Source organism: Lycium ferocissimum, chromosome 2 (genome assembly GCF_029784015.1).
Source record: "Lycium ferocissimum isolate CSIRO_LF1 chromosome 2, AGI_CSIRO_Lferr_CH_V1, whole genome shotgun sequence".
Classification (NCBI taxonomy): domain Eukaryota; kingdom Viridiplantae; phylum Streptophyta; class Magnoliopsida; order Solanales; family Solanaceae; genus Lycium; species Lycium ferocissimum.
Window position 1 is genome coordinate 41,660,134 of NC_081343.1, and position 23,650 is coordinate 41,683,783.

The 23,650-nt window shown below is 34.9% G+C and overlaps 2 protein-coding genes across 2 annotated transcripts; one reads left to right on the forward strand and one right to left on the reverse strand.

Annotated features, from left to right (window-relative positions):
• The first annotated feature begins 1,982 nt into the window (after window positions 1–1,982).
• Window positions 1,983–6,589, forward strand: LOC132048059 (cinnamoyl-CoA reductase-like SNL6). Its single transcript, XM_059439001.1, has 5 exons — window positions 1,983–2,403; window positions 3,292–3,473; window positions 4,206–4,394; window positions 5,368–5,521; window positions 6,133–6,589. The coding sequence occupies exons 1-5, from the start codon at window positions 2,130–2,132 to the stop codon at window positions 6,417–6,419; spliced, it is 1,086 nt and encodes a 361-aa protein (XP_059294984.1). The 5' UTR covers window positions 1,983–2,129; the 3' UTR covers window positions 6,420–6,589.
• A 12,456-nt stretch (window positions 6,590–19,045) lies between these two features.
• On the reverse strand, window positions 19,046–23,357 carry LOC132037918 (MYB-like transcription factor EOBII). Its single transcript, XM_059428571.1, has 3 exons — window positions 22,824–23,357; window positions 22,427–22,556; window positions 19,046–19,613 (listed from the first exon to the last, which is right to left on the reverse strand). The coding sequence occupies exons 1-3, from the start codon at window positions 22,957–22,959 to the stop codon at window positions 19,286–19,288; spliced, it is 594 nt and encodes a 197-aa protein (XP_059284554.1). The 5' UTR covers window positions 22,960–23,357; the 3' UTR covers window positions 19,046–19,285.
• Window positions 23,358–23,650: the final 293 nt, after the last annotated feature.

A 23,650-nucleotide genomic window follows, 5' to 3' on the forward strand; every position in this document is an offset into this window, starting at 1 on the left:
TCCAAAACAATCAATGATGGTAAAAATGAACAGGTGAAAATCAAAGGGGAAGAGAAACTAAAATAGGTATTAATTAAATTGATAACAAACATTTTAGAATATTTGGGTTATTGGAGAATTGATTTTCTTTTGGTTTGATTTTAAAATTTCTGTTTTACGCATGCAAAAAATTAAAAAAAAAAAATTGCATTTTTGTTTTGTTAAATAAAGAAAATATACCCTTTATTTTCTAATAATTTTTCGATTGACTTTTATATTTATTCTTATACCTAGCCTGCCTTCGTTCCATGGATCAATTATATATAGCCTATAAGTGCTCATTATATTGAAATTCGTCACTATATTTAAAACTGGTTCGGTTTAACAACTTAATAAACAGTCTTTTTTATATTTCGATGATACCTATATATATAATCATTTACTATGATACAATGCCCACAAGCAATCAGACACATCTGCTCAATCTTGGAATTTTGAAAAGTCAGTCCATGCTTCTCGATCTTGGTCCCTTTTATCAGGAAAGCTTTGGATATTGATAGTTTTTACCGTTAATATTATTTCATCTGTTTAATAGTCTGTCTCAAAATTACCTATGAGGAGTCAAGTAATAAAATGATTACAAAGTTAATTCCTGTTTGAGATTGCAAAGCTAGTTTAGTGAATATTAATTAGACTACAATCAAAGATTTTAAATAAGCATACGAATTTAGGTTTATAATATTTCTAAGAAGGAATATATATGAATACTGTTGAAATATTATAAAGGCAGAAGGTTTGCGTCACTAGTATCTTTCAACCAGGTACACCTGGTAATCCTATTTACCAAGATTGTGACCGAATGGAAGAAATCACCCTAATATTTTTTTTCTCCATTAGAATTTGAACCACCTTATAATTGTCAACCCACTTTATTGTCTATTGGGTCACACTCTTATGGGCAACATCTCCCACCGGATCAAAAAAGAGTCCACTTAACTATTTGTACGCCTCTTAAAAAAATACTAACTCCTAGACAAAAATAGGTAATTTGACTAAACTACCCCTAATTAAATATGCATTGAGATTTGATCATATAACACTTAATAGGAGCAGATATGGAAAAACAAGATTAATTCTTTCTTAATTTGATAAGTGGACACTTTTTTTGACCCAAAAAAGGGCTAAGTGGACACTTTTTTTTATCTGGAGGGAGTAATTGCTAAGATTTGGGCTCATGATATTACAATTTACAATGAATTACATACATTTAGTATTTGCATTGAGTTAATTTGATTTAGTTCTATTAGAAATATTAATTTCGAAGTATAGTACACAATACAATGTTATTCATTACTTTATCTTTAATGAGTGTTTTGCTTTGTGATTATTTAATGCTTTATTAATTGGAACTGATGTTGATGTTTGGTTTGGGTTCTTAGGTTTTGGTTGTTTTTGTTATTTGGCAGGTGGTGTAGATAATAAAACAACATAAGTTTTGTGTAAAAAAAAAAAAAAAAAAAAAAAAAACTATTTTCCAACTACTATAATTGAAAAATTCATCTATTTTCTGGTCGTTTGGTAATTTAAATTGACCGACTACCGTAGTCAGAAACTATTTTCCGATCTACGTTTTTTCGACTACTTGAAAATGGTCGGAAAGTAATTGGAAAACTCCAACTACTTTCCGACTGTTTTGGTAGTCCAAAAAACACAATTTTCCGATAGTACTGTCTCTTCATTTTAGTTTAAGCATATTAGTTTGATTTGACATCAGATCTAAGAATATAACGGAGACTACTAAATTTTTTTAGTGTTAAATTCCAGATGTGCTTAGCGTACACAAATACTCTTTAAATTTTGTTTTCAAAACATATCACATGGAATGTTGAAATTAAAAGTTACCAAATATTACCATAAAAAATCTATTTTTCAAAAAACAAATTAAAAAAAAAAAACATAAATTAAATCGAGGAAGGCACTATATATATTGGTCTGTCGGACAAATAGATGTCCTCTCTCGCTCTCTCTCTCTCTCTCTCACACACACTCTTTGAAGTTGTTTAGTTCTTCTTGGAAACTGAAACAGTTATCTAATTAACTGCTCGAATCAGCTTTTAAGAATCTTAATTAAGCTAATTCCACAAGTGATTATGGGAATATTACGGCCAGATGAGAGCAAAAGGATAGAGATTGAGGAATTTCGCCGCATGCTTCTTGATAATTATGTAGAGGTGCATACCAATTATAAGGCCAAATTAGTTGAGGAAGAATTTATTAATAATCAAGGAGTTGTGATGCCGGCAGTACAACAAGTTGAAGAGAAGAAAGTGTGTGTCACAAGTGGCGTATCTTTCCTTGGTATTGCTATTGTTAATCAACTCTTACTCCGAGGCTACTCTGTACGTGTTATTGTCGACAATCAAGGTGCCATTTCTGCTCTAATTTTCTTCCTTCTTCATCCGTTTGTTGTTGTTATTTTCATTTCACTGCTGCTTTGATTACTTCTTTTGGACCGGTGGATTATCGGAAATAGTCCCTCTACTCTACAAAAGTAGGAGTAAGGTCGGCATACATTCTAATTTTTCCAGACCCTACTTGTGAACTTTCACGTTGTTGTTGTCCTCGTCACCGTTTATTGCCATATTATTTAACTATCTTATCTAAAATTTAAGTTATTAAAAGACATTATATATTTTATTTATTTAATTCTATCTTCAGCCCACCCCTCAAGTGGGGGTGAGCCACGCAATCTTTTTTCTTTCTATAGTAGGTAGCAATGAGATTTGAATTCATATCTTTACCGGCTTTAATATCATATTGAATTGTATGACCTTCAAATATTAATAAGTTCAGTATAAGAAAGTACGAAGGAGGAGACGTATTAATGTCGTATTTTGATGACATTAATTAGTGGAAGAATGGTGATATTTCTACTACACTTGTTTAATTTATGATATGATTAAAAAAAAGTTATGATGAGTACTGTTGTATTTTTTTAATTACAATGAGTTACAGGGGTACGGTCAGTTTCTAGACGAATGCCCCACCGAGAAAGGTGATGGTTGGTCGTAGATCTTTGTTTTTCATTGTTAGCTTATCCTAGTGCGTTTAAAGCTACATTTTTATTTTTAAATTTTTTGTAACACTGTAGCCATTGAAAAGGGGAGAGGGGGGGGGGGGGATTTATTATAAATATACATTACTACTACTATACATGATCTTATTCGTCTAAATATTTATCCGCACTGAGTGTATACATTATTATACCACAGTAATAGTATTGATCATGATCAGTAAAAGCTGATTTTGCAGAGGATTTGGAAAAGTTAAGAGATATGGAAAATTCTGGTGAAATGAGAGAGTCCAGCAACAGCATAGAAGCAGTTATGGCAAGTCTTACACAAGTTGAAACCTTATCGGAAGCTTTCAGAGATTGCTGTGGCGTCTTCCACACCGCTGCCTTTGTCGACCCTGCTGGCCTTTCTGGTTATACTGTGAGTGTTCGTTACTTCCTCTCCCAGGCCTAGTCGATATTGCTAGAAACCCATAAACTTCAAATTCTTGATCCGTCTCTGCTCTCAATCGGATATGTTTTTGTCTGCATCGACTAAATTACAAGTTACCACTTAATATTCCACGTTACCACATAATATAGAAAGATATCACTATTTCGCTTGGTTTTTTTCCATGTGAACAAAGAGTGAGTTGTTAAAACTATATATATATATATATAGAGTGAGTTGTTAAAATCTTAATATAGGCCCCAGGCAATAACAATATGATACGGTTCTTCTTGCATGTCATTATCTAATTGCTTGGCGGATGGACCAAAAGTCCGTAACATATACGCAATTATTAACGCTTTGGTTTACCAAATATGACTATTGCGTGTATCATGTTGTTGCCGTTGAACTGATAATTTTGTTAAAACTCTTTAGAAAGTTTAGTACCAACAAACACCAAATGAGATTTGAAAAAAATTCTAGTGTAGAGCCTTACACAGTGCTTATTCAGATTTGTCGGATCCCAAAGTTAGTATTGAACATCGGATGAGAAATAAAAAGAAGATAGATATATTATTAACATCGGATGAGAAATAAAAAGAAGATAGATATATTATTCTTTTTTCATTTTTTCGTTCTTCAGTACGTGCCGAATTTTATCAGACCTTTTTCGTATAGTTCGTTATTTTGCTACATATTTAAACTCTGCAAATTATTTTGTAGAAATCAATGGCGGAAATAGAAGTTACAGTAAGCAAGAATGTAACGGAGGCATGTGCAGCTACATCTTCAGTTAGAAAATGCATCCTCACGTCTTCACTTGTAGCCTGTATATGGCAAAATATTGGCTCTAATTCACGTACAATTGATCATGATTGTTGGAGTGATGAGTCTATCTGCACAAATAAGAAGGTACGTAATACGTAGTCATCAATTACATGCTGCTCATTTTGTTTTCTAGGGTGTTTTTGGTATGAAATAAAATAATTTTGAAAAATAAGGGACTTTTATTTACTTTCTTGTGTTTTGTAAGTAAGTCAAAAATATTATATCAAGATAATTTATACCCCTCCGTTTCAATTTGTTTGTCTGGTTTTAACTTGAAACGGAATTGAAAGTAAATAAAACCTTTGAATCATATGATCTTAAATTAAAGATATTAAGAATGTACTAAAATGCCCTTTAGTCTTGTGGTCTTAAACATGTCATGTGGGAAGTTGAAATTAAAGAGTTATTAAAAAAGAAAAGATACATTCTTTTTTAAATGGACTAAAAAGGAACGTAAGACAAACAAATTGAAATATATAATCTAGGCAAATACTAAGGGATTTAATGTTACTTATGAAACTTTGTTTTGAAAATAATTTCTTCTGATTTCTGAAAACTTACTATTTTGCTAAAGACTATTTTTCAAACGGTAAAGTTGAACCAACTTTCTCAGCTGTTATACTTTTCTACATAGTAGGAATTTATTCCCGTCTCTTTCCAATTCTTCCAACAATAAATTGAAATACGTCCTTTATTCAAAAGGAGAAGTCATAACGCATCCTGATATTGATAACGGATTGGAATTGTGACTAACACCTAAATTAGTTATCATTAGCGTGGGAACACAAATGAAAACGTTATACGAGGTAGGAAAAAAAAACTATAATGATCTTATCAGTACATAACTACTACTCAAAAATTGAAAATAAAAAGCTCCTACTGTACTACTTATCCAGAGAGACTAAACAACTCATAAATAGGACTTGCATTATATCTAAGATCCTAAGCTGCTCTGTTTTCACTAATTTCTTTGCTTTTAGCGTTTGGATTTGATCACTTGGTTTAATTTAGTATTAACAAAACTAATATTCAAAAATAAAAATAAAAACATTTGCAGTTATGGTATGCTCTGGGCAAGCTGAAGGCAGAAAAAGTTGCATGGAATGTAGCTGAGAAGAGTGGATTTAAGCTGGCCACCATTTGTGCTGGTCTAGTAACTGGCTCTGCATTCTTCACCAGGAATCCCACCTCTACAATAGCTTATCTTAAAGGTAATTTTGCAACTTATTTTAAATGCCTGTTGTTAATTTCACCCGTGGTGACTACTTTTTTTGTCAATATAATACTAAATTTACAAAATTATTCTTGAACTTTACCTATTAGAATAAAAGAATTATGGTAGTAATTTATCACATTAAAGAAATTGCACTATTGCAAGTTGCTCAGAAAAATACAAACGATTGAATTGTAAATTTTTTAGCATAGAAAATAAAAATGATGGAAAACATTAAATAAATCGACCATGGGAAAACTTTTACCCCCCTATATTATGAAATAAAAAGAGTCAATGAAAAACATTTTAAATGAAACAAGAAAATAATAATAATAATAATAACCCACTACCTGGTGCTTTGACCTACCAGTCATTGGCACACATTTTTGTTATTTTAATACAAAATCTTTTATGACATCATTGTTATAGTGTGTAAAGTTAAGTTATTGTAAGGTAACAAAAAATATTTTTATGACTTTACTGTTATAGTAAAAAGAAAAAATAGTTACTTTGAGTCAAATTAGACCCCTGAACCAAGATGAATCTTTTCTTTTTCTTTCTGATTGCAATAAGATGGATTCTGATTTCCTAATATGTGAACAAATACAGGAGCTCAAGAAATGTTCAAAAATGGACTACTGGCGGCAGTTGATGTCAACAGATTAGCCAAGGCACATGTAATGGTGTTTGAAGAAATGAACAAAACAGCTTTTGGGAGATATGTCAGCTTTGATAAAGTAATTAAGAGTGAGGATGAATTTGAAAAATTAGCAAGAGAGACGGGTATAGAAATTGGGGTAAACTCCTTCACAGTCACTAGAAATGATATTAAGTTGTCAAATGTTAAGCTTTCCCGTTTAATGTCCACAACATTTAGGTGTATTAGTGAGCACTAGCTCGTAGCTCCTATAGAAGGAAAAAAACTCGTTGAATTTGCCTCTAGTGAATTTATAGTCTTTTTTTTCCGTAGTGAATTTATAGTCTTTAAGTTACAAAATTTTGCACTACTAAGTTTAAAATGTCATAGCAGGTTAATTATCATTTTAATTACATTACCAATTTTCTTTATGATAAAGTTTTATATATAACTACCTTACAGGTGAATTAATTGTATAACTATGTTTACATTACGTATTAATTGATGCTTAGAACACAAACTAAGATATATAAACCAATGTCCATAGTTGCGAGAAGTATTCCTTAACGTCATTTACCACTACAATCAACAAATTATTTATTTAGTAGGCGTTTGAACATGAGCTTACAATCATGATTTGAAATTATTGATTTGGACAGAGGTTAGTTTGAAGTTGATTTTTTTTTTTTGGACAAGCAATTTGAGTTTTAAAGGTTGTACATTTTATTATAAACATGAAAACCCACAATTTGGGAGAACTATCAAAATCGAAAAATGAACGAATATTCCAACCCAACAACAAATCGATGAAAAACATGAAAAATGAATAAATAGTTCAAGCCAACAACGAAATCGTTTAAATGAAGAACGAAAAAAAAATTGGCACTACAACACGAAATTGATGAAGAATTAATGAAGATTTCTTAGCCGAGAAAAGAAAATATAGAGATTTCGGGACTAGATTTGAGGAAAGCGATTGGATTAAATTTTCAGAAGAGATAGGGAATTTAAAAATTTAATGATATTTTAACAGAAGATTTTTCAGTTATGAGATATAAATTCTGCAGCCTAAAACGTGGGTATGCAGTACCGGGAGCCTTATTTGTTATCTTGGGCTGTTTTATGCCAATGGACCAACTTGTACATTTTTTTGCGCGGAGTGCCCTTCGTTTGGGGTGGTCTTTAAATTTTGCCCTCATATTTAAAATCTTTAAAATTTCTTCTTCGGCTAACACCCATAGGTTCCGGTTCAACCTATCACGCGCGGTAAAATTTTAAAAAAAAATTCGCAAGGCAAGTTTAAATTTCGCTTATGCCGGACTCCGCATACATTTTTGTTAAGGAATTAGTAAAATGTTAGGTTGACCAGATACTTATGCCTTGTGGGCGACTTGGCTAGATAGACATGGGGTCCTGTATAACTTTGATAATTCTTCACAAAGTTATGCCGGTCCCAGATAAAAGTTTGCCCATTGTGTATGCCCCCACCGCATAACTTTTAGAAGGAATTATCCGTTATGCACGGACTCGCATACACATGCCGAGGGCGCACTTGGCATAATACGGGGTCCCGAGATAACTTTGATAATTCCTTCACAAAGTTACGGTCCCCGTATAAAAGTTTGCTCATTAAAAGTATGCGCCCCCCCCACCCATAACTTTGTGAAGGAATTATCAAAGTTATGTCAATCTCGCATACTTATGCCAAGTCCGGGCGCAATAAGGCGTAGTATGCCGGTCCGCATAAATGTAATTCCTTCAATGTCAGACAAGTTTTCGCAACATAGCGAAATTTAAACCGTCTTGCGAATTTTTTTTAAAATTTTGATCGCGCGTGGGTTCGAACCGGAACCTATGGGTGTTAGCCGAAGGGCAAAATTTAAACATTTCAAATATGAAAGAAAATTTAAAGTTAACCACCCCAAAGAAGTGGCACCCGCGAATTGCCCCAACTTGTATACAGTGCTAAAGTATAGGCCGGCCCATAAAAGAGGTTTGCGTTATGCCACGAGGCTACGGGCCATTTTTCTTGATTAAAAAAGACATCTAAAGTATTTGTCTATATATTTTTCTCTTCCTTGGATACAAAAGATATTTAGAATAATATAAAGCATATCACATATATTGTAACTTATTACCTTCAATAATGAAGGCATAATAAATAAAAAGCCCTCAAACTTGGCCTCGCTAGCTGAGTGGCTTAACACACTATGCCGAGGGTGTTCATCCGAACCCCGTCAAAAACATCGTTTTACAAGGTTAAAAAATTATTTCTTATGTATATATAGTAGATGTTGACACCCTTAGGCTTCTTCGTATGTTTATTTTTTAATATTTTGAACCTGGAGGTCGGCTCCGCCCATTAGAATAGCATTAACATGTCTTGGATTAAGTTGAAAGCGGTTGTGAAATGGAATTTCTTCTTTGAATTGAAAATACATCATTGGAATTGAAAATACTTTCGATTTTGGCACTATTAGGCTCAATAGATAGAGTCCCTCTCTACTTCACCAAAAGCTTGAGGACTCTTCATTGAAAGGTCTCGCAACAAACATCCAGTTGTGAATAGGACATCATATGGCTTGGACACAAAATTTGACGGACCGACAGTGAGATTATACGCAAATCAGCACGAAGCACATCGATTATGACATGACACGGTAAGATAGAGACACTCCTATGTGAGTCATACTTACCTTGAAAGAATTAGGCAAATTGATATTCAAAGGCATAGGAGAGGAATTAAAAATAGGAAAGAATTGGGATCAAAACACATGTGTTACCAAGCTCTGAATCAATGATCCAAGTATTTTGTTTAAGGCTAGTGAACACGTAACTTGAGTATTTAAGAATGGTACCGATACGCATTTGCATTGATTCCCATTTTTCAAGCTTGTGTCAATTTACTTTGCTTGTACGTTTGCATCATTTAACATTTCCTTGCTAAATTGCTCTTGAAAATTGCCATCATTGACTCCAAAATCTTGTCCTCCCATGTTTTCCTCTGCCTCGTAGTTAGACTTGCATTTGCTTTAATCCTGGCCGATAGTTCTGGGATTAGTGAACTCAAAATCTGCAGGAAATCCGCGATTCGTAGCAATCATCATGCACATGTCCTATTTTTCCCTGATATGTGCAAGATACATTTGGATCATATTTCTTCTTGCCTCTAAATTTGTTACTGTGGCTTGGCGGTCCTGCGATTTGAGTTATTATATTTACGATATGTGCTTGGCCTCTCATTGCTTGACTTTTAAATTTATGTGCATTTCTTCCACGTCCTCCATTAGCCATGAATGCCGCAACTCGGCAAATAATATGTTGTTTGGTTGTTTTGCTTGTCCAAGCGCCATAAATGATCCGGAATCGAGGAGGTGAAGTGTGCATTTGCATATACTTCCCTCTGGTTCTCATCCTGCAAAAGCAAGGAATATGCAACATCTATTCCAGGCAAAGGATTCATCATAAGTATGTTTCCCCTTGCCTGAGCATACACATCATTTAGTCCCATTAGGAATTGAATTAACCTCTGATCTTCCAGGGATTTTGTTAATTTTGCTTTCCCCTCACAAGTGCATTCACATGAACAAGAAACAATCACATTTATCCCATCTAATTCATCCCATAATCTCTTAAGTTTGGTGAAGTACCCGGCAATGTCCTATTACCTTGTACCAGTCTGTCAATTCCTTTTGTAGATGGTAGAGTTTGGCACCTTTGACTTGCCAAATCTCTCGTTGCTCAGCTCGTCCCAAAGTTCTTTTGCGGTCTTGGAATTCATCACACCGTCCGCAATATCTTTAGATAATGCATTTGATATCTGAGATATAACCATATCATTGACACAACCTAATCGCTCAAATTCTGTAGACTTCGTATCCGGTGCTTTACAAGCTCTGATTGATAAAACCAAGTTCCTCTTGGGCGTAGAGAGAGGAGGATAGATCTCTTCCAACCCGGGTATCCCCTTCCATCAAAAACGGTGTTGACTAGAGAGTCATACTGTGTGAATGCAATTGTTTAGGTGATAAGGATGTCCATTTTCATATGTGATTCCTTTCTCTCCATTGCACGATTCCTCGTTTCATTTTGTTTCGTGCATTTTGGTTTACCCAAAATTTGAAGATGGTTTTGATGTTTTGACACAGATCTGGATTGAGAGCTTAGAGATGCTCTGATACCATGTTAGAAATTGAAGATGAAGACACTGTATTTGGGAATTTTCTCTGTGTGATTTATTCATCAGTCTATACATCTATTTATATACAATGCTATGTAATAGAAACAAGAAGGAAATGGACAAAACTAATTACACTTGTCCTATTCTAACTTGTCCAATATGTAACAAACTTTGATTCTTTCACGTGTTGGTCACATGACCAGATTTGAATCTGTTATAATTTTAATCTAATGGTGGAGAATTAATCTATCAAGTGTGTGTGTTGTGTGGCTGAGATGAATCCGGTGGAAATTTGATCATTTTTTGTTTCTTGTTTCAGTCAAAGTAAGAGTTGAATCCCTTATTTTCAAAGCAACACCAACACACACATCCGTCTTCTTCCTTCTCTCTCTCTTTACCCTTGTGTTTGCAAGTCGTCTTAACCTTCATTGCTCTTTCTCTTTCCCCTTGTGTTTTCATGGGGGTTACGTATCCAACATCCCCCTCAAGTTGGAGGGAGGGTCAGCGGCCCCAACTTGTTCAAAATCGTCCGTGAGAAACCCCGAAAGAGCTTAGTAAATAGATACGCAAGTGCATCTTTAGATGGAACAAATGAAAGAGTAATCGAAATAGGATTGGAATTGTTGGCGCACAAAATGACGGTCAATTCGACATGTTTGGTGCGTTCGAAGACCGGATTACGGGCTATATGGATGGGACTTGCTATACGAGTGAGCGGAATGGGGAGTGAAATCGGAGCGAAGGTCCTCGAAGAAGACGAGTGTCGTAAGCTCAGCAGTAACACGACGCATGGACCGATATTCCGCCTCCGCGGAAGACAAAGAGATCGAGATTTGTTTCTTCGATTTCCACGAGATCGGAGCACCGCCAAGGGTAATGAAAAACCCACTAACCGACTTGCGAGAATCTTTACACGATGCCCAGTCCGCATCGCAAAAAAAAGATAAAGAAAGATGGATCGGAAGATAGTAAGATGCCTTGACTCGGATCTCGAGCTCGCATCGTAAAATTAAAAGCAATAAAAAATGTGACAAACAAGGTCGCTAACATGTATCGACATCGGCAAGAACTAAGAAAGGATAGATCTGGGCGAGTATTGGTCAAATAATTCAACTTTCCGACCAAGTGACGACGAAGCATGGGTTATCATTGCGAGGACCGGCTATCCGCTCGAAGTTTGGAAGAGGGATCCAACGGAGAGCCAACCTTGAGTAAAATGAGAAACATCGAATTCGAGAAGCTGTATCCGAGGCAAACTTTCTTTGATTAACAATAAAACCATGTTCTTCTCGTAAAATTTCCATACCAAGTTAAAATAGTCAGGAATTTCCTCTCAAGTTCTTAACTTTAAACTCGTATTGAGAAACATTTCGATATTCTCGAGTTCACTCAAATCATCCCTGTTAGAGAATATCGTCGACATAAAATGCTGTGGATGGAAATTAGTGGCCCGTTTGCTTAAAAACGAGAATAGTCGTTTAAGGAAGAGGAATAACCTTTTAAAAACTCAATGCTCCTCGCAAGCCGAGAATACCATTGTCGCGAAGCTTGCTTCTAAACTACGTAGAGATTTTCTTAGAGACAGATATGATTAGGACTAGGAGGTATCATTCTTACTGGAAATTTCATAAAAACTCTTCTGGAGGTCACCATGCAAAAACGCATTATTGACATCTAGTTGTAGAAACCGCACCACTTCTTCTTAGCCGCAATGGTAAATAGACGTGATAGTGGTCATTTTCACAACAAAGAAAATGTTTCTCCATAGTCTATACCCTCTCTTTGGATATTCCCCCTCACTACAAGCCTTGCCTTAAGTCTCTCTATATCGGCCATTCGAAGAAGCTTTTACCTTGTAAACCCATTTGCAAGGTAAAAGCTCTCTTCCCACTGAGCAACATCACAACTTTCCATTTACCCAGGTAAAGCTCTCTTCCCTTAGGCAACATCACAACTTCCTGTGTCCGATTGTTTTCTAAGGCCTAAATTCTACGTAGTTCATGGCCTCTCTCCACCGCGCTGAAGCTCGGTCAGTAGCAATCCAGTTCGGCATTGGCTAGAAAGTGAACCGAGAAGTCATGATCATACGTATGCTTAAGAGAAAGCATAACTCCTAGGCTTAGCGAGGGTGATCAAAGCAAGTTTTCCCTTGAACAACAAGATCACACTATCGCAAATGTAGTCCTTTAGATAAACAAAAGTTCACGAGAGATCCCGCTAGACCCTTCGTGGATTTGTTGCGAATGTATATGTATGGAGAAATCAAAGGGTAGGAGAACCCGGGGCAAGTAGCTCAAGTCGTGGTAATAGAGGCTGGTCTTCTGCATCCATTTGGCGAGGAGAACTTAAGGGTGATGAGAGAGAGTGTAGAATCAAAACTTCTCCAATGATCAAGCAGTACGCAGGTCGAGGGTGCAACTTGGGTGAAAAGGATCATTAACTGTGCGGCGTCGATTGAATCGAAACGGAAAATCGTAATGATCATCTAAGGAAGAAGGGGAATTGAGAAAATAAAGGTGAGTTATCGTATGAGCTGAAAGGAAAGTGTGATTCATGAAATCTCACATCTCTCGAATACAAACACTTTCTTTGTATCAAGGGGACAATAATTTTTTATATCCTTTCGTCGTAAAGGATAGCCTAGTAAAACACAAGCGTAGCTCTTTCATCAAACTTGTTCCTTCCTCGTCTAGGGGTGGGCGCATAGCACAAACACCCAAAATTCCTCAAATGATCATGGGCAGGCTTTTGTCTAAACACCATAAGGTGTTTGCCCCCGAGCACACTCGTACGGCGTCGTATTAATAACGCGTGTAACATTTATCGTACTCTCAGACATAGGCAATTTGGATTGGAGCATCAATCCCTTCTAGCAATCTCTAAAAGGTGTTTATGCTTCCTCTCAACAATTCCATTTTGTTTAGGGCAGCCACACAAGACAACTGATGCAAAATCCTCATGAGGCAGAAAAGCTTTATTCGCGTGCCTTTTTCCCAACCTCCAAGGCATTGGCCGACCTCGATCATTTTAACTCTCACATTGAATTGTCTTCTACCATATGAAAGCTCTTTAAGACAGAAAACATTACTCTTAGTGCTTAGTAAGAATGTCCATGTTCCTCTCGAAATCATCTACTATGCAGGTTAACTCCGAATCCATTATATATTACACTTGTGGTCTCCAAGCGCCTATACGGACGAGATTGCACGGTGTGGACTTTATGCTACTAGTAGAAAAAGGTTGTCAGCTTGTTTAGCTCTGTGTGATGACATCACAAATAAAATCGAATTGAAATCACAAGGAAGAAAACTTAAATGTTTCATTTGGTCTGAAACAAGGCGTATAACCTAACCTTACGCCAAAGCTTTACATTAGGAATAGCATTAACATGTAGACTGATTAAGTCGCAAATCGATCGTGAAACGGAATTTCTTCCTTTTGGAATTGAAAATACATCATCGGAATTGAAAATACTTCTAGATTTGGCAATTTATTAGGCTCCAATGTCAGTGCAGTCCCTCTCTAACTTCACCAAAAGCTTCGAGGACTCTTTCATTGAAAGGTCCCGCAACAAACATCCGGTGCGAATTATGAATGGGGACATCATATTGAAACTAGACACAAAAATTGTGGACCGACAGGAGATTATACTTAAAAATCTGCACTAAGCACATCAGCTATGACATGACTCGGTAAGACAGAGACACTCCCTATGTGAGTCACACTTTCACTGTTAATTAGGCAAATCGATATTCAAAGGCATGGACATAGAATTAAAAATAGAAAGAATCGGGATAAAAAACACACGTTGTTTCGAAGCTCCCGAATCATCAATGATCCAAGTATTTTGTTTAAGGCTAGTGAAACACGTAACTTGAGTATTTAAGAATGGTACCACCATCGCATTTGCATTGATTCCCATTTTTCCCGCTTTGTGTCAATTTACTTTGCTTGTACATTTGCATCATTTCTCGCAACTGCTCCTTGCTAAATTGCTCTTGAAAATTGCCATCATTGACTCCAAAATCTTGTCCTCCCATGTTTTCTCCCTTCGCCACGAGTTAGACTTCACATTTGCTTTAATCGGGGCCGATAGTTCCGGGGATTAGTGAACTCAAAATCTACAGGAAATCCATGTACCGTAGCAATCATCACATATGTCCTATTTTTCCACAATATGTGAAAGACACATTTGGATCATATTTCTTCTTGCCTCTAAATTTGTTCTCGTGGCTCCCTTCCGATTTGAGTTATTATATTTCCGATACGTGCTTGGCCCTCTCATTGCTTGACTTTTAAATCGTGCATTTCTTCCCCGTCCATTAGCTACGAATGGCCGTAAACTCGCAAATAATGTGTTGTTTGGTGGATTTGCTCGTCCAACCGCCATAAATGATCCGTAATCGTAGTGATGCGTGCATTTGCACATACTTCTCCCCTGGTTCTCATCCCGCAAAAGCAAGGAATATGCAACATCTATTCCGTGCAAAGGATTCATCATAAGTATGTTTCCCCTCGCTCGAGCATACACATCATTTAGTCCCATTAGGAACCGAATTAACCTCCGATCTTCCAAAGATTTTGTTAATTTCGCTTTTCCCTCACAAGTGCATTCACAACAAGAAACAATCACATTTATCCCATCTAATTCATCCCATAATCTCTTAAGTTTGGTGAAGTACCTTAATGTCACTATTACCTTGTACTAGTCTTGTCAATTCCTTTTGTAGATGGTAAAAGTTCGGGCACCATTCGACTTACAAATCTCTCGTTCTAGACCGTCCCAAAGCTCTTTTGCTCTTGAATTCATCAATCGTCACAATATCTTTAGATAATGCATTTGATATCCAAAGATATAACCATATCATCGACACAACTCCATTGCTCAAATTCTCAGACTTCGCATCCTGGGTGCTTTACAAGCTCCATTGATAAAGCCAAGTTTCCTCTTGGTCGATATTGTGGGGAGATAGGCAGGATAGATCTCCTCCAACTCCGGTATCCTCTTCCATCAAAAACAAAGTGTCGACTGTAGAGTCATACCAGAATCCAATTGTTTGCAGTGATAAGGATGTCCATTTTCATATGTGATTCCTTTCTCTCCATTGCCCGATCTCTGTTTATTTGTTTCGTGCATTTTTGGTTTACCCAAACCTCTAAGATGGTTTTGATGTTTTGACACGTATCCGGATCGAGAGCCAGAGACGCTCCGATACCATGTTAGAAATCAAGACGAAGACACCGAGATTTGGGAATTTTCCTGTGATTTATTCATCGCCCATACATCTATTTATATACAATGCTATGTAATAGAAACAAGAAGGAAATGGGCAAAACTAATTACACTCGTCCTATTCTAACTTGTCTCAATATGTAACAAACTTCGATTCTTTCACGTGTTGGTCATAGCATGACCGATTTGAACTGCTATAATTTTAATCTAATGGTGGAGAATTAATCTATCAAGTCGTGTGCTGCATATGTGGCCGAGATGAATCCAAATTGGCCGATCATTTTTGTTTCTTGTTTCTTACCAAAGAAGAGTTGAATTTTTATTTTCAAAGCAACACCAACACACACATCCGTCTTCTTCACTTCTCTCTCTCTTTACCCTTGTGTTTGCAAGTCGTCTTCTTCATTGCTCTTTCTCTTTTCCTTTGTGTTTTCATGGGGGTTCTGTACTCCAACATATGAATGTGTATGTGTGTACTCACGAGGATGTATATATACTTTTCATGATGAGTCACGTAGTTGATGTGAAGTGGGGTGGAGGTGTCAAACAATATAAGTCATTGCCGACTCTACATGTGATTTATAATCCTTCACGTCACGTGGGGATATTTTACATTGGTTGATTTTCACCATTAGAAACATGTGCGTAAAATAAACGAGTGGCCCAAAAATTGAGGGAGTTTGTTTCGTATAACTGTTTTCCTATGAAAGTGCATACGTATTTTCCATTTTTTATTTTTTCCCCCTCTGCAAAGTCCTTTCAAGATTCCTAACCTTTCTAACTCTTCGAATTCGTACATCCCTCTTTTGTTAGTGTGTGTGTGTCAGTGTGTGTCTCTATGTTTTTCTGCTGTGAGCTTAGATTTGGTTTTGGATAATTGTTAGAAGGGATTTCGGCATACTCCCTCCGTATCAATTTATGTGGCAGTTTTCTCTTTTAGAGAGTTAAATTTGATTAAATTTTAATGCTAAATTGGATAAGATTAACTCAATATTTTAACATTAAAATTTATATATTCAAAAATTACATGAGAAGTAATATAAGTTACAATTTTTCTCATATCAATTTGGAGAAAAAATACATCTTAAAATGTCAAGCAAAATTCATGCAGTTGGTACCCCGAAAAGCAGGAATAGAGGAGGCACATGGCAAGTCGGGATATTCTACGTTTAATGATGAACTCAAGCTAGCAAAAAACTGCCTGAAAAAGGAATTGCAATGATCTTGAATAGGGATCCTATAGTGATAAATAGAATCCCCTTAAAAATATCACTAGATCGAGCACGACCGTCGTGTAACTCCTCGAGAATTATGTCATTCACTTGCCACGTGTTACCACCAGAGTCATAAATACTTTAGATGAGCTAACTGGGCCGACTAAAGATGGGCCAAGTCAAACTTGGATCGGGTTGGATGTGTTATCTTTTCATGTGCTAATTTTTCACGCTTAGTATCACTGCAATAATTATTACCTAATTATAAACATTTTATAAAAATGGGGTTTCCTCAATTATTAGCCCAGCCTACAAGTTATTAATTAACGCTTATTATCACATTTATCATTAATTACATTATAATTAAATTTACATAAAACATCCATATATGGTGGAAGGGAATCCACAAATCAAATTCAGCTTCTACTACCAGCCATCCAATATAATTCTGATAGCTCTACACCTATTGACAATAATGACAAAAGCAATTAAAGAACTTTAGACAATTGTCCAACAACGAAATCTGTTTACAATATTGCATCACACGAGACAATGACATAACATGGTAACGATACCTGGCCTTCCTAAACGAGGGTCATGGCCTAACACTATGTTTATGAAATGCTAAATTAGGGTTGTTTTGAAAATTGATTCTTTGCTCGCAAGTAACTCACACTAAGGGAAATAAAGTACTCCATAATTAAAAAGATGAATTAATTAATATGATGAAAAAGGTGGAAGTGTATTGATAGGGACCATGTGGAGACTTCCCTAGGGGGACTCAAGAGTTGGGCTTACGTCGAACATCAAACATGCAACGCCATGCACAAATATAGTTAAATATGGAAAGCAACACTTAAATTTTCCAAAAATAGATATACTGCCTTTCCATGTGTCCAATTTCCATTAATTTAGTTCGGTATATGCCGGAAGATGAATATTTGATTCGTATTTTATTATCTATCACTATGTGCATGCCTCATATTCTCGTCATGCATGTCCCATATATATCTTTTTCGGAAAAGGCTCAAATATGCCATCCAACTATCTAAATTGCTCATTTTTTTCATTTATGATGCATTTACTTATCGAACTATAGGAAATGGCTCATTTACGCCACTCATTAATATTTTTGAAATTTAATCTTTGTTATCTAAAATGACTATCCATGCCATTTTTTATTAACGCCTGCTTATAATACCGTATATGATACGCTTCCAACTAGATTAAAAAGTATGGGTTTGATTTTTATTAATTTGGTATTTAAAATTGGTCAACTATTAGACCTCTAATTGGAGGCCACGTGTCATATCTAGTATTATAAAATCTGCAAGTAATAAAAATGGCATGATGAGTCATTTTATAGATAAATGAGTCAAAATATTGATGAGTTGCATAAATGACACTGCATATAAAAGTAAACTATGTGGCATAAATGAGCCATTTCCGATAGTTGATAAGATATTTGAGCCTTTTCCGTATCTTTTTCATGATGCATTCCAGTGTAAAAAATCATTTATATTATCGAGTCATATTAAAAGTAATTAAAGATAACTATTAACACTAAATGAAATGAATAATATGAAAGATCAGACAAGTAATAAAACGAGTTAAATTGCACTGATTGTATAAAATTAAAATTCATTTACTAATAGTGGATTATTAGATAACGAAAAATTTGCATTGACCCGAAAAGTTAATCTTATAGGATACGCATGGAAGATTAATGTTCCAATAAATTGTGAAAGTACCAAATTCCTTAATACGATGTAGCACTTCAATTGTCTAATCACATTGGTGTCTTTGTCAAACTGACTTAATTCCCATCTACAAAGTACTTAACTTAATTGGATGAGTGGTTGGTGAGATGCACTTTCCTCAAATGATTAACTGCAAGTACAGTAACTTTTTTAAGTCGGCTAACATCGGATTATATGTTAGAAAGCAGATTAAGACACATAATCATTTGCTTGACCACGACTTTGTTTTAGTACACTAACTAGAAAGCTTTGAAAAGTGCTTATTCGATGGATGATTAGGTAAGTGTCATCTCTCCTTAATTAGTTGAATTCGGCATTTTCACTGCGCATATATTCGTGAATTTATTTTTAGATATATATTGATTGTTGATTCCAATAATACAACGGAAACTTCTAGTACTATAGTAGTAATTAAAAAATTTAAAATATAATTCTAGGTCATGTGTTCGAGTAGCAGAATGACTCGACTATATATGTTCATAGAATCATAGGCACCTCCATGCACATCTATATATATATATATTAATAATATGAACAGGGTTATATTAAGAGTTCGTCATATTACACATTGAACACTTAGGAACCAGCATATGGGAGGATATATCATGCGGAATTTTTAGCACTATATATATATATATATATATATGGTAGCTGTATATCTAGCAGCTTAGTTTTTATAGCACTTACTAAGTGGGTTCAATCTAAGGTTTAATTACTCAAATAAAAATTCCAACATACTTAGTCTCCATTGAGCAATTGCATAGACCAGATATCCTCCATGCTCCAAATGTTGTCATTTGTTTCAGGGAGAAAATTAGGGGCTTGAAAATTGGTGTCCATATTTCCTACATTGTATGAAGTTGGAGAGTAAGTCTCTATGGTATCTGTTACACCAGCAGAGGACATTTGGCTACTGCTTCCTTCTTGATGATCCATATTTTGCTCTGAAGATCCTTGTCCATTCATGTTTTCTCCTTGCTTAATGTGCTTCTGAATCCTAGTCCTCCAATAGTTCTTTATCTCATTATCTGTTCTTCCAGGCAAATGCTTCGCAATTTTTGACCACCTATATCAAAAACGAATTTAGAATTTAGTTAGTGAATTTATAATGAATGTCATCTATCTAATATATATATATATATATATATATATATATTTTTGTGTATGTATGTCTCCATAACCAAATAAAAGTAATAGCTTAAGTTAATCCGACCTAAATCTGTATCACCATCTATAAGAACACTAGAGTTGTAAACACTAAGCATAATGTTATAACATACTACACCAATAATGAGATAATGTAAAGTAGTTGTTCCCTGAGATACTGGTAAGTGTATCAATATGGTGATGGCCCACGGAAGTTAGATTACAGGTTTTATTCACAATTGAAAGTATTTCAATCACGTTTTGTAGTTGAAAAAGATGCTTGCCACGTTCTATGGTTGTAATTCAAAGTCCCATTTGCTTCCTTCTCCTATTTATTTAAACTCAACTTCCAAGACGTTGAAACTAGAGAAGCTCCTCCAATTATACACACTTACTTCCAATACTCACCAATATAATGTCTCCAAAAGAGCTACAAGTTGCAAGAGACCACCAATAGAGTAAGCTGAAGATAGTGAGCCATGCAGTAAGAATTCAGAAATCTTTGCAATGCTCAATCGACGGCAACTAATGTTTGGTAGCGGTGTATCACTAGCAACATTATATGGTACGTTTTATTGTTACACCTATATAAGCTATTGCTCCAATATCATAAAAAGATTTTCAATTTTGATAATCGTCACATTTGTATACTCAGTCACTCATCAAAACCTCCACACACACACACACACACACACAAAAAAAAAAAAAAACAGAGGAAAAATCTCTTTTCCTTTCAGGTCTTGTAATTAGGCAGTTAGCAATTGACGAGCACTCTCAATTGATTAGCAGCTGATGACTTCATAAATAAAAAGAAGAAGAATAAAAAGAAATAATAGTTAACCACATCATTGATACATTGACATTCACTTAATAATCTCTGCTATCACTTTCGAAAATGCAATTTGTCCCCCTTGTAAAACTTCCGTGTATTATTATTTAGTGAATAATTTTGTGCGCGAAACTAGCCAGTGTCTTCTTTTTGTTTATAATTCACAACCAAAAAAAGCATGCACATATAAGAAGGGAAAGTGCAATGTGTTTTTAACTTTAATTGCTTGAGGAGTCTAAAACCCCACAAATTGTAACTTTCAACCTCCACAAATTATATTTTTTTGAGTTATGCCCCTCACGATTTTGGGTTTAGCATGCACAAGTAAGAAGGGAAAGTGGTTATAGCTTTTCCTGAAATGTGAGATTATCTCATCTAAAATTTTAGATTGAGCATATTTTTGCTGAGTTATGCCCCTCACGTGTGGGTTTACTCTCTTTTTATGAGTCAATCACGTGATTTTTTTTTAAAATTTCATATAAAAGGTGACAGTGACTTATTTTCAACCCAAAACGGTTGTCTGTTCTAATTTTTGTTAAAACACTGATGATCATCTAACAGAATAATTTTTAAACTATCAAAGTACTTACACGTTTGTTTTCACATATTATATCTTTAATGATCTTAATTAATAATATTTAAATTGTCATATAAAGTACGCTGTTAATTGCTATATTTTCAACACCGAATAACGGTATCTCACTGGGTTCTAATTTTTGTTAAAACACTGATGATCATGCTTTAACAGAATAATTTTTAGTTACTCATGTAGTAATAAGTATTATATACGGTTAATATTATTGTACGGAAAGGGGCCCATAGTGCAGAAAGAAAAATAAGGTGGCTGTCCATTTCAAAAGCAAGTTGGAGGTGGGATAACAAAAGGCATTGACATGTGACTGAAATGAAATCGGTTCTCCTTAAAATGGAAACTTCTATCTTTCTAGCTCTCTTTGACAACGTGTTTTATATCCCACTGCTATCATGTAATACCGAATCCTTGTCTCACCACTGTCCTTTTTCTTCTTAGTTTGGAGAACGAATGAACATGCTTTCTTTGCTTTCTAATAATTGTGGAAGTGACTTTGTTATCACTTTATACAAGTTAATCAACATCATCAGACCACCTTTAATGTGATAATTAGTATAAAGATATCTTAGATTGTCAAACTCAAGTAATAAACCCCAAAAATGGTTTCAAAAGATAATTTTCGTCACCTAAAGATAGAAACTAAACAGAAAACATACCTTATCTTTAATATAAAAAATATTTGAACATGATTTGCTTCTTGTATGAGAGATAAATTATCGGTAAACTAAAGATAATTTCCGTCACCTAAAGATAGAAACTAAACAGAAACATACCTTATCTCTAAGATAAAAAATATTTGAACATGATTTGCCTCTTGTATGAGAGATAAATTATCGGAAAACTATATTCCTTATTATAAGGGTAGTTTCTTTACTATATAGCTAGATAAGTGATCTGAAAAATAGTTTAAGAAAAGGAAAAATATTCTTTAAAATTTTATTCATGGAAGAAATAAAGAAGATGAGAGGTTTTGGAAGAAGAATTTAAAAAAAAAAAAAAAAAAAAAAATCAAACTTGTTTGGAACACAAATTAAGCTGCCGTAGCAGCTATAGATTATATTCCTCACGTTTCAATTCTAAGATCCTCTTCAGTACGTGCCATACTATCACGTTTTAAATGTTCCTTGTTATCTCTCATTCCAAATCTAGTACTATGAACAGATATGGAGCGGCTCTCTTTGTCCATTCAACAATAAAACACATAGGAGAATCCAATACTTGATGGAGAAGATTGCACACCAATTTGTCCTATTTTCTCTTGCAATGAATATTACTTTAATTTATTATGTGTACTTTTTAGAATAATACTCACCTGTTTCCCCACTTAGCATGCAGTTCCATAATCAAAAGTTGTTCTTCAGGTGTAATATTGCCCCTCCGGACATCAGGCCGGAGATAATTAAGCCAACGGAGTCTACAACTTTTTCCGGTACGTTTGAGACCTAAAGAAAGAAGAGAGAGAGAGAGTTAATATTTAAGAAAAATGTTTGAACATATAACAAAAATGATGTATACAGGGGTTGAGGGCTAGTTCACTTGGTGAACTCTCGATCTTTCACAGTTGAGATGAAATGCTCAAACCCTATTAGTAGCGTAGCATCTCATCCCTTTTCCCCTCTCCTTCTCTTTTAATGTAATAAATATAATTTTTAATTAAAAAAAAAAAAGTTTATATCTAGGGTTTCACTTACAAAGGGAAGAAAAATTACCAGCAGATTTAGCTAGGGAGTTCCAAACACCTTCACCATGATTAGCAATGTAGTTAATGAGAATCAAATCTTCTTCCATAGTCCAAGGTCCTTTCCTCACTTCAGCATCTTGAGAGTTGCATGGTTTTTTATCCATCTTTTTTTTTTTTTTTTTTTTAAAATAAAAAATAAAATAAAAGGGAGATAAAGAGAGAGAACAAAAAAAAAAGGAGAGAGGAAGATGAGATTGGGATAGGAGTGAAGATATGTGGTACTTTGTGACAAGGAACTAATGTGGTTGGCCAGATATTTATAGGGGTTGGCTAAAATAAAATTTGCTACTAGTAATTTAGTCGTTAAGCACTGCGACATTTGAGAGCTTTCAACCTAACTTACTTTATTATAAAATCATACTAATATTCATACTCCTTAATGAAAACTTGTAATAGCCTTAAAACTATATATGCGGCCATACATGACAGCTATTGATGTGCCCATGCATGTTCACGTTATGTACCTTCGCCAGCAGTGCATCTAGAACAATACTCCCTTAATTAGTCCTATTTTATTTAATTTCATTTGACTAGGTACCACATTTGAAATCAGTTTGTTTAATTGCATATATAAGTAATTCTCCCCGTTTAGTTTATGTGCCATTATTTTTTACTTCCTCGTTCACTTTTACTTATTCCCTTTTGACTTTGCATGACACTTAAGAATTAATAAATAAATTATATATTTTATCATAATACCCATATTAATTGGAGCATAGTGTCAATAGATCTGGAAAATGAGTAATTAATGTTAGGGTAAAACAAGAAAAAAAGATTATCTTGTCTTGATATGCT